Source organism: Sinocyclocheilus anshuiensis, unplaced genomic scaffold (genome assembly GCF_001515605.1).
Source record: "Sinocyclocheilus anshuiensis isolate Anshui unplaced genomic scaffold, SAMN03320099.WGS_v1.1 scaffold399, whole genome shotgun sequence".
In the NCBI taxonomy this organism is placed as follows: domain Eukaryota; kingdom Metazoa; phylum Chordata; class Actinopteri; order Cypriniformes; family Cyprinidae; genus Sinocyclocheilus; species Sinocyclocheilus anshuiensis.
Window position 1 is genome coordinate 840,196 of NW_015552570.1, and position 12,525 is coordinate 852,720.

Below are 12,525 nucleotides of genomic sequence, written 5' to 3' on the forward strand. Positions count from 1 at the left end.
ATGCAAAGAAAACAAAAATAACGACTTTATTCAACAATTCGTCTCCTTCGCATCACCGTAGTGCCATTTTAGAGAGTATCCACTGAACGTAAACTGCGTATACTGTTCTACTTGTCTGTGTCAGCCGCACCACACAGATCTGTTTTCTATGTTTATTTACGCTTTGATTTGAACGAAAACAGCGTATCCGTGTGGTGCGGCTGACACAGAACAGCATACGCAGTTTGCGTTCAGTGGACACTCTCCAAAATGGCGCTACGGTGGAGGACGAATTGTTGAATAAAGTAGTTATTTTTGTTTTCTTTGCGTACAAAAAGTATTCTCGTCGCTTCATGAAATTCAGATTGAACCACTGATGGCAGATGGACTATTTTGACGATGTCTTTCATACTTTTCTGGGCCTTGACAGTGTAATTTACTTGGCAGTCAATGGGATAGTCACAAGCCTCCCGGTTTTCATCCAAAATATCTTAAATTGTGTTCCGAAGACGAACAAAGCTTTTACGGGTTTGGAACGACATGGGGGTAAGTGATTAATGACAAAATTTTCATTTTGGGGTGGAGTAACCCTTTAAAGAGTTAGTTCACCCCAAAATGAAAATTCTCACCTTCATGTTGTTCCAAACTCGTAAGACCTTCGTTCATCTTTGGAACACAAATTAAGACATTTTTGATGAAATCCGAGAGCTTTCTGACCCTCCATAAACAGCAACAAGAATACTGTTTGTGCGTAAAGAAACCAAAAATAACGAAGTCAGCAGCACCAAACGCATGCGTCATGGTACTTCCGTGAGTGCGTGTCGAAGAAAAGAAATTGTAGAATAAAGTCGTTATTTTTGTTTTCTTTGTGCACAAAAAGTATTCTCGTAGCTTCATAAAATTAAGGCTGAACCACTGATGACACATGGACTATTTTGATGATGTCCTTACTACCTTTCTGGGCCTTGAACGTGTCAGTTGCGTTGCTGTCTATGGGAGGCTCAGAAAGCTATCGGATTTCATCAGAAATATCTTCATTTGTGTTCCGAAGATGAAGGTCTTACAGGTTTGGAATGGCATGAGAGCGAGTAATTAATGACAGAAATTTCATTGTGGAGTGAACTATGCCTTTAAAGATGGATTTGTTTCCATTGGTGAGCAAGTGACGTAATGCTAAGTTTCTCCAAATCTGTTCTGATAAAGAAACAAACTTAGATGGCCTGAAGGCGAGTAAATGTCAGCAAATTTCCTTTTTTTTTTTATTTATTCCTTTAATTTTCTTCATGCTAAATATAATTTCTTGTTATAAGAATGTAGCCATGTAACCATGAGATATTTAGGTGTTCTGGTTTAAGAGATGTGGATGTAATGCTTTCCATTCTCAGGTTCACTGGAGGAAAGCGTTATTTATGCCTTTACTATCTGTGTTCCTCCTACAATAAAGTTCACGGCTATAACCAGAATACATTTCCTCCCAGAAGCACTTGAGTGAACAGTTAGCTAATAAATCACCTGATGTGACGCCTTTTGTCTTGTCACACAGGGCCAAAGACATGAAAAACCGTCTGACTTTTCTGCGCAAGAAGACCAACGACAGACATGGAAGCAATCCAGCCAGCAAGCTTGAGAAAGTGCTTAAGTCAGACAAGTGAGTCCACGTGATTGTTTCCTCTTTCACCCGAGCTGACTCCCGGCGCACCGCGTTGCGTGTCATATGTATATCATCGAGTCACTGAGGAACACTGAATGGGTGCATAGGCTGAGTGTTGAGTGTGCAATCAAAACAACAGTGATGTTATTGAGTAGATGGCCTATTTTGTGCGCTATAATTATCTGTGAATGGGTCATTAGTGTGAGTCATGGCTTTGTTGACCGCTCTTTCTGCTCATCCACAGACCGACTCCAGAGGAAGCTCTCAAATGGGCAGAGTCGCTTGATGTGCTGCTTTCTCACAAATGTAAGATATGTCTCATTCGTTATGACAGCTGTGTTGATCTCTGCACTGCAGCAGCTGTTACTGCTGTTTTAAAACATGTTGTTTATCCATATTAACCTCCAAATCCAGATTTACCCCAGATTCTCTTGAGCACTTATTTTGCGTTTTCTAATAAGCGTTAAGAGTAATTTTCTCTTCACTTCTTCAGATGGCCTGGTGGTTTTCCGCTCTTTCCTTCGAACCGAGTTCAGTGAGGAGAATCTGGACTTCTGGCTGGCCTGTGAGGACTTCAAGAGGATCAAATCACTGTCCAAAATGGCATCCAGAGCAAAGAAGATATTCACTGAGTACATCTCTATACAGTCCTGTAAAGAGGTAAGATGAAAAAAAAAAACCTTTTTCAGATTAAGAAACTAACTTTTAGTTACGGTGGTTTTTGGTGACTAAAATAATGTGCAGCCATTTTGCAGATTGTGTGGCATTAATAATTTGGTAAATTAATAATTCAGTCTTTAATTCAGTAAAGATAAAGATGATTCTTCACTCTTGTTCAATCATACATAAATGAAGTTTACATGTTTTATATTTTTAAATGTTCTTTGGCAGTGATATTCAAGAGATTCAAGACAAAAAAGCTAAGAATGACATAAGGGGACATATAATGTTTCAATCCAGTTTACCTAGTCTAATAATGAATGTGTCAAGTTCTTATAAATGTTTTTCTTTTTATTTATATTATGACAAAATGTATATAAAAAATTGTAATCATTAATTTTTGATTACTTTCTAAATGTTTCATACCATCTGACAACCTAAACTAATGTTGCATTTCATAAAAGGTCAACTTTTTAAGAGACTTGCTGAGCTTGACATGCAGTTATGAGAGTTTCTCTTTTATTTTCTAATTTTCTTGACACAAAAAGGCTCCTTGCATGTTGGTTATTATACCACAGTGACTTTGATTTGAGAGGAAAAAGTGTGCATATTAATAACATGTTACTACAGTCTTACTACGTATTTGAAAGAAACAAAAATACAAGATTTGCAAAAATACTTAAGGGGTTTTTTTTGTACAAGAATTTCAGCCTTTGAAAGACTTTTTCTTCATGATCTCAGGTCACCATGACATTTTGAGTCTACGCTTAAAAGAAAAACCTAGACTAATTTTAATTGGCAAATATAACATATTCCAGTCACATAACTGCATTTGTAATGTTTTTTAAGCAAATGATTTAGTCCAAACAAAAAAGTAATTAATATACAGAAATCATACATTAATTATACAGAAATGTACACATACAGTTGTGTGTGTGTGGAGAATTGAGCAAATAGAAGAAATAATGCATTGAGTTGACAAAATTAACAATCAAAATTCTATTTCTTAGTTTACTTGTTTTCAGCAATAACATGTCCAATGCAATTTCAACTAAAGTCTCATGTTGTTTTTCTTGGACAGGATTCGTTTGTGTGAGAATTATTATTTTTTTTTTATTCGACTTGCAATTTGTAATTGATTCCAGAGAGCAGATGTGCCAGAAAACCAATCCAAAATTAATATGAAAAGCGTCCTAAGCAGACTCTTGTTTTATTTCCAAGGTTAATCTGGACTCGTACACCAGGGAGCACATCAAGGAAAACATGGAGAACATCTGCGCAGACTGCTTTGACTTGGCTCAGAGCAGAATCTTTGGACTAATGGAAAGAGACTCGTACCCTCGATTCCTCCGCTCTGACATTTACCTGGAATTTACCAACCAAAAGAGACCCGGCTCTGCCGCAGATCCATCTTAAAGCTATGACGACAAATGGTAGACGTTGAAACTTTTTTAGATCAGTATTGCTGGAGACGTAGTAGAACAGGACGTGTCTACAATCACATAATCCACTGATGCACAGCTTCGTATTGAAACGTCGGTCAGCTAAGCACCTTGGAGCTCAGCCCGATGGGTCATTGCATGGACAGATTGTTTTTTGGACGCTTCTTTGCTGCACCCTGTTGGACGGTTGCGGCAATAAGATGGCGAGAAATCAATTTGCCAGAACACCTTCGCACCTGTTGACCCAGTGGCAGTACATAGAGGGTGCAAAGCATGATGGGTTTGGGGAAAAAAATGAGAAATTTTGGTACTGTTTTGTTCAGCTTTACCAATATACATTTTCACTTTTCTTTCCTGCACAGACCTCAACATACTCAACATTTACAAAGATCTTAGTGAGATGATATTGGACAAAACTAAGTTAGTTATTGTTTTTTTTTTTTTATCTGAGTTGCAGTTGACAGCATGTTTATATTCTCTCAATACTACTGACAGAATACTAATTCTTATTACTTTCAAGGGCTTTGGTAACATTTCCACATCTGTTCATGTAGTGGCCCAGTGGCTCTAATTAATATTAAGTGCAATATACAGTTAATTATTCTTATTAATATTTCTTTAACAAAAACCGTATATTAAAGGGGTCAGACGTTGTTGTTTTTTTATTTTAAATATATATACATCTACATAGTGTACAAATGTTCTCCCATAATGCATCATACAGGCATAGTAAGTTCAAATGAAAGAAAATGTAATTCCTGATGTAAATAACAGAGGCTAAGCTATACGGACTAACAGTTATAGTGATGTTAAAAGTGAAGGTATTCTGTTTGTTGTCGTTGCTGTTAGTCGGTTGATCATACGTCAAAGAAGCCAGAGTTTGTGTTTAATAGTGGTTTAACATAGTTGAGCATGTGCTGTACATAGATGTTTGTGTTCTGCGTTGATTTACACGTTTATTTACCAATTAGCTCTTTGGGAGACTCATGTTTGGCAAATACAGTGTCAATTTCATCCTAACAATATTCTTCCTTCTGTAATAATATTTCTTGTATTTATTTGTGGGGTCATATTTCACTCACTGCTGCCTTCATATATAACATACTCTCATCAAATAAAATTACATTCAAGCATGAGGTCAACTGGGTATTTATTTATTTATTTTTGAAAATTCTAATTTGTATCATTGCGTTGTTTTGAAATGCCATAGGATTTTAATATATTGCCCTTATGAAGAGGTTGTACATCTAAAATCATTTGAATTGTATTTCAATTGAAATGAAAGAGAAATATTTAAATTAGGGCTGTCATCGTTAACGCGTTAACGCATGCGATTAATTTTACAATCCTTAACGCGTTAAAATAATTTAACGCAAAATTACTGAAGCACAATTTCTATTCTAACCCTTTAAAGGGGTCATATGATGCTGCTACAAAGAACATTATTTGGTGTAATGAAATGTTTATGCGGTTTAAGGTTCAAAAAACATTATTTTCCACATACTGTACATTATTGTTTCTCCTCTATGCCCTGCCTTTCTGAAACGTGTCGATTTTTACAAAGCTCATCTGTCTGAAAAAGCGAGGTGTGCTGTGATTGGCCAGCTATCCAGTGCGTTGTGATTGGCTGAAAACCTCAAGCGTACCATATTGTGATGCCTTGTCCCGGCCGGAGCGTAACATTAAACCATGTCTGCATTTGTGATCGGAGAAATGACAAACAAGCGCTACTCTACACTGCCCAAAAGCCTTGAGTGAGCGGAGGCCTAGAGTGAACAGAGGCGGGTGGGCTTGAGAACGGCGCTTGCGGCAACCACATGTGACGACCCCGGGCTGGACTCCGCTTCGTCCACGGTGAAAGCCGATCCGGTGATCCACATCATTTTAAGCCGCTAAACTCTGGGAAAGTTTTCAGTCCAATGATCCAGTAAGCGAATGCATTCAAACAAGCCGTCCAAAACGGCGCTAATATAAAGGAAACCAGGCTGATTACATCAGAGATTGCAGAGAGGACAGGACTTGCGTTGCGTTAAATAAAAACGATTAAAATACTGACGAACAAAATACATAGAAAATTATACATTTATGAATATATGAAAAGGTTATGCACCTAAAAATCCCCAGAGGGCAGCAAAGCTCTAGAATAATGCAAATAAGCAAACAAGCCTTCAGGATTTAGAGATCATTTATTTACTTAATTTTTTTTATTTTTTATATTGAACATAAATATGTAAATAGGGTTAAAAGATATGTATGAAATGTATATATATAATGACATAAAATACTACTAATATAATAATTGTAATTGAAAAAATGAACGTAACTAAATGACAGTTTATTCACGGTCTCTGTTCCATGAAAGCAGAGATGGTGGCAAATACTAGGGTGTGGGAGCACAGTGCTTCCTCTTTGACCCCTCATGCAGCTGTTGGAGGTGTGGAACACACTCCTTTAAACTTGATGCTGTACGAAAACAAATTAAAGGAAATTATCCGTGTGTAAGAAAACAGCAACATAATTAGAGGAAAGTGAAAACCATGTTTTGCCTAATATATAATGAAAGCTTTTGATTTTGCACTACCTCTGATCCAAACGTTTCTATGATCCATGCAGCTGTGTCAGCACAAGAACAACTATTCACTGTATGCATACTATTATGACACAGTGCACCAGTGTGTTTAAACCACAGCATGTTTACCCAGTAATGCATCAACAATTACTTGTAAGAGTTATTTCCCCAGGGCGGCTCTGCAGGTATGACACAGACACTGCAAAACATTTACACAGTAGCCTACAGGATCTACCCTCGTGTTTCATAGATGTAAAAAAAATGAATGCATTTACTGTACATCCCAATTAGTAAGCCAGTTCATAAGAAAGCCATTCTTATATGTGCAATGAGGTTCCAAAAGCAGATGTTCAGTGAACACAAATGATCTGCGCTGGTGAGTCATATACAGCTTCAAGAAGCTGTTGTGTAGGTGAAGGAAAGAACTTCGGACATGCTGTCTCAGACGCAGACAGCCAATAGGTCAAGTGGGTGATGACGCACACAATCCAGATGTCTTTACTATAAGGAGGATGATTGTCGTGTTAAACGAAGCCTATTTAAAGAAGATGAATATCCTGAAATATGCATTACAACATTTTCATATCTCCGTAAATAAAAACGTATAGCTAAATACAGATATTTTCCAAACATTTCCATAATTGGTCAGTCTACTTGTTTTTCTTTTAATTAACTTTTTTGACAATTAAATAAAATGTAAAATAATCCTGAAATATGTATCAAAACATTGTCATATCTAAATATAGCCTATAAAATGTATAGATTTAGCATTGTCCATATTGTCAGTTTACATCTGTTTTATTGTTAAATGATAAGAAATTAAATATTCTGATTTAGTATCAAAATCATATCTAATTGTCATATCTAAATAAATAAATGTAAAGTTAAAAATAGACATTTTACATATTGTCAGTTGAAATCTTTTGTAAATTAAAGTAAATTAAATCCTGAAATCTGCATCATTGTCCGATCTAAACACATACATTAAATGTACAGCTAGAATATACACTTTCCATATTAACAGTTCAAATCTGTTTACTTAAATTAAAAATAAAATAAAAAGTACAACAAAGATGGTATGTTCAAATTTTCACATTTTTTTCAAAATTTTTAAATAGATATTTTGTGACATTCAGGTTCATTTTTATTCATTTTATATAAATAAATAAAATAATTTGCTGTGAATTGCTAAAGAAATAAATTTATTGTTATTCTGTGCATGGTGGCATTAAATTGCTGATATTAGGTATTTGAGATCTTCAGGATGCTTTCCTTCACACCCATAGATGGTGCTACAATCATACTGTTCAGCTGTTATTAAAGAGTCGTACCGCCTGACCCAACAGTCTACATTTGGACAGATAGAGGGATGGTAGGGAAATGATGGGGATGTGTTTCTGCAGTTCTGTGAGTTTGAGGGAATGTTAGGACAGGAATCACCCTCCGCTAACTTCACCGGCCTGCTTCAACTGTGGCTTATATTCGCAAACATCAATAAAGCCTTGACTTTCTTAGAAAAGAGACGTACTACACCTGTAATGACGCAGACAGGCAAATGCAAAAATATGAAAAAATATTTTCAGTGTGAAATGAGTCTGGGGTGTTTTTTCTTTGACCTGGAACATTTGTTTTCACTGCAAATGAAGCATGCAGAAATGTACAAACTTATATATTTTGGAGCACAAACATAGTGTTATGTTTTTGTTTGGATTTATTATTATTATTATTATTATACATTTTGTTATGCCTTAAAACGGTATGTACACAGAAATGTGAAATTTAGACCAAGTGTCTTTTATGTGCACAGATTCCTTGGCTCATGATCTAGACATCCCACATACCTTCATTTATTTATTCCTGGAAAAGTTTTCTGCCATATTGGATTTTTTTTTTAAACATACTTTTGCAGACTAGTCCTAGTTTTTTTTTTTTTTTTTTGCCAGATCTGCACCAAATTCGGCATCCATTAAGTCTGGAATTCCTGTATAAACAGTCATGAAAACATGCCGAACTTTTAATTCAACATGACTGCCAAACACCAATAAATAATGTTGGGTGTAGCTTATTTTGTTACAATGGATAATTAAAAAGTAATTGTAATGGAATCTGGTGCATGTATGTATAATTTATAAATCAATTTGTAGTGCCAAAATAATGATAAACATTGAAATGTCTGTAACTGGGACTATTGGTTCAATTAACCTGACACTTTTCACGCAATCATTTATCGAGATCCCAGAGAGGTAGCCTACATGAGGACAACCGAAAACAAAACTTGGGTTTTATGTAAGGACAGTCTGAAAACAATTCAAAGTTTCATCTCATTTGAACAGAAGGCGGCGCTATAACAGTGGACAACAAGAAATAACACGATCGCGATTAATGTTTATGAATTTATTTAAACATTAAGTGTCAAAAAAGACAACAGCTTTAGAATATGAACAATACTTGACTTTTTGGCTTAAATGGGCCGTATTCGGACCCTGATTGCTTCTTGCAGCTTTATTGTATTATTTAGCTCATTGTCAAAACTAACTTTTTTTTTTATTATTATTCAGAAATGCAACAGGCGACGTGTAAACCCTTCTGAAGAGGTCCACATTCAGAAACGCATTCAACTTTCAGCATTTTTCACTGTTCCCTAAGGTCCGTCATTATTTTAATTAACGTCTTCTTGCGCAGTGTGTTCACTCTTGATTGATGGCTAAATTCAGATAAGTGCAGATGCGACGTGCTGTCAGGTGCCGGCAGGAACACACGGACTGCACTTTTTATGGCTGCACTCTTTCTCTTTTTTTTCCTGCCGTAAAGGATGAACGATCCCGGTTCCTTCCTCATCACAGGCCTCATCATCAGCACATTGGAGAACGGGCGATGAGCCAGATATCTTCATCTCTTAAAGGCACCCAGCCTTTTTCTTTTTGTCGCTCTCTTTCTTTCTCCATTCACTGTTCTTTCACGCTCAGGTATAGGCTAATCACGTAGGGGAGGAGTGTTTCTAGCCGTCAGTAAAAGCACAGGCCCCCCATCAATGTCCCCATATTTTGATGGGTGTTTACTATAAATAAATAGCCTACCTGCTGTACAGTCCCTCATAAGCTGCGTGCGCAAAACGGCTTCATCGCTGACAAACTGATTGACATTTGAAAGTTGTTTCCTAGATCGTAAATATCCACTTCCTCCAGCGCCCACTTTGTTTTCTGACTCTAGAAACCATTGCAAACGAATCAGTGCGTGCGCGAATCGAATGAATCAAACTGAATCACGAACAATTTCAGATCCCTTTTAAAAACTCAGTTTGACCGATAAGATCAAAAGACTGATTGATTCGCGATCTGAAATCGCTAATTCTGATGCTACACAGCTGATAGAAAACACATTAGTTGCTGAAATTAGATTAGACCTGTATAATCTCCACAGTTGGGGAAACATCCCAGTGTCTTACTAAATGTCATTAGAACGAATTTGAAGAATTCTGGGCTGAAGACAACTTGATATAACAATTATTTCTCTCTTTCGATAATTAAAGAAAGAATAAGACAGACTGTTAGTGCCAACGCTGAGCTCCAAGAGAACAGGGTTTACGCCACCATTTCATTACTCCATCATCCAGAGAAAAGTCCATCAATAGATAATTTTGGGGTCATTTGGCTGCTGTCCAAATCAGTGGGTCAGGGCTCATATTATGTTTGACAGTGATCTACTGCTGCTGACAACACTGAGAACATTCACAGCCCACACAGAGAAATGGTGTAAAGTTTACAACGTGTAACCAAAGCTGTTTGCCTGTTATTTAATTCACTGTCATAGACACTCTAAATATCACTGAAGATCATATGAGGAGCAACCTGGTCCATTCTAAACTATCATTTAATTGTTTAAACATATGGGCGGCCCTTCAGGTTCTGTGTACAGCAGAATCATTCAGTCCTTTTTGCCATGTTTGCCTGCCTTCTTTCACTGCCTCAAATGTTTCCTATTATGTCTTTCATTTTTCCCGCTGTAAATACTCCACTCTCAAAAGCCTCTGCCAATGTTTGAAATACTCCAAAGTTTTCATTTTGCATCATTCACCCCCAAAGTATGCTTAAGTCAGTCTTCTTCAAACAGTGCCATGAACTGATTAGAAAAACATGGACAATTACAGACAGCTTAACCTCTTTTCTGAAAAAACTGAGGCTGGTTTGTATTTCCTCAGTCTCTAACCTGAGTCCAGAGAAGAGCCAAGGAAAATAAATGTTAATGGTGTATTCCACAGTGTGGGTTTTATATTATTAACGTTAAGGACAGCTTCCAAAAAACATATGTGGCAAAAAAAAAAAAAAACATAAAAACAATCTCATCGACCATGCTGGCTGGCACATCCCTGATGCCTCCAAAGGTCATTTTAGGTTGACTCCACTGCAGATTTGCAAGCTTAAGGGCAGGAGACCAAAGGCGGTACACAAGTCATATGGTAAGGCAGCAGGCTCCAAATATGAATTTTATTGAAACATTTACAGGGCTTTTGGTGTAAGAGAGAGCAGAGAGAGCAAGAACAACAAACAAATAACAAACAAATATCCATGGCTAAGAATACAAAACAATTTAGTTGCCAGTGGTTATCGGACGCTTTTATATTGATGTCCTTTACCTGCTCAGTGATTTTTAATGATGTTATTAGTAAGAATTTACAAAAAAAAGTCTATGTTATGTTTTCTTATGTGTGCTATCTGTGGGGTAAAGTAAGCCAAGGTAATGGTAATGTTTTGTGCAGTCCACACTCATTTTTTAATGTGTAGCAGTTAAAACAGTATTATTGTGAAACATTATTACAATTCAAAATAAATGTCTTCTATTTTAATCCATTTTAAAATATAATTTATTTCTGTTATGGCAAAGATGAATTTGATGAAAGATGAAAAGCTATTACTCCAGTCTTAAGTGTCACATGATTCTTCAGAAATCATTCTAATATGCTGATTTGATTTCTTATTATCTTTGAAAAATATCATTGAATATTATTGAAAACAGCTGTGCTGCTAAAACTGGAACTTGCTACTGACAATACATATGCCGATACGGTGCTGTGAGCATTTAAGACACACTGCTGCTGCACAAATAGCATATAAAATAACCCATAGCATATCTATACAGGTGGAGCTGGGGAAGGTGTAGGGTTTCAAAGGAACTCTGAAAGTGCACTGCAAACTGCTCTAGTGAATGCAAATGTAAAGCAGCAAGACTATTGGCTGCGTACGCAACATGAACCAATCAGCTTGTGCCAAGTAGTTAACGCTGTGAATATCATCAGTTTGTGTTAAGGACCCATCAGCCTGCGCCATCTATAGTTGCGTCACAGAACTTGGCATTAATTTCATTAAAGGGGTCATATGATGCAATTTCAAATTTTCCTTTCTTTTTGGAGTGTTATAAGCTGTTCGTGCATAGATAAGATCCCTAAAGTTGCAAAGACTAAAGTCTCAAACCCAAAGAGATATTCTTTATAAAAGTTAAGACTTGTCCACGCCCTCCTAAAACGCCTCGTTTAAACACGCCCCCACATGTCTATGTCACTGTGTGGGAAGATTTGCATATCACCGCCCAAATGTTCACACAGGAAGGAAGAAGGCATAACTTCTATTCTCGCTGTAGTATTGTTGTTGCCGCCGCCGCCATGTCGTGGAGACGCTGTGTGTTTCGTTGTGAAAGCGAAACTACTTTGTTTGGCCTTCCAAAAGAGGATGATATCCGCTTCGTCATGCCTAGAGCTGATCTGTGCTGGTCGCTGAGGAAATACATCAACTTTGCGCTGTGGATCGCCGGATCGGCTTTCACCGTGGACGAAGCGGAGTCCAGCCCGGGGTTGTCACATGTGGTTGCCGCAAGCCCGCCGGCCGCTCCTTTGTCGAATCCGTCGGCCGCGCCGTTCTCAAACTCGCCGGCCGTTCCTCAATCTAGCCCGCTGGCCTCCGCTCACTCAAGCCCACCGGCCATTCCTCACTCTAGCCCATCGTGTGTGACGCTGTGTGTTTCGTTGTGAAAGCGAAACTACTTTGTTTGGCCTTCCAAAAGAGGACACAACTAGAAATCAGTGGTTAAGTTGTATTTACAACACTGTTCCAGAACAGTACAACCCAAATATTCAGATGTGTGCAGCACATTTTATGGAGGACTGTTTCCTGATCCTGGAAGAGTAGACTACAATGACGGCTGCTCTGACTCACAGACTGTAAGTACGTTTT

The 12,525-nt window shown here is 37.4% G+C and overlaps 1 protein-coding gene across 2 annotated transcripts in view; it reads left to right on the plus strand.

Annotated features, from left to right (window-relative positions):
* LOC107665045 (regulator of G-protein signaling 3-like) overlaps positions 1-4,862 on the plus strand; it is a 48,406-nt gene extending 43,544 nt beyond the window's left edge. For both annotated transcript variants that reach the window (XM_016455786.1, XM_016455788.1), the window contains 4 exons: positions 1,523-1,627; positions 1,875-1,936; positions 2,124-2,290; positions 3,512-4,862. In XM_016455786.1, the coding sequence (XP_016311272.1) occupies positions 1,523-1,627; positions 1,875-1,936; positions 2,124-2,290; positions 3,512-3,706 (529 nt within the window). In that variant the 3' untranslated portion in view covers positions 3,707-4,862. The remainder of the gene's footprint in view (positions 1-1,522; positions 1,628-1,874; positions 1,937-2,123; positions 2,291-3,511) is intronic.
* The last annotated feature ends 7,663 nt before the right edge of the window (positions 4,863-12,525 follow it).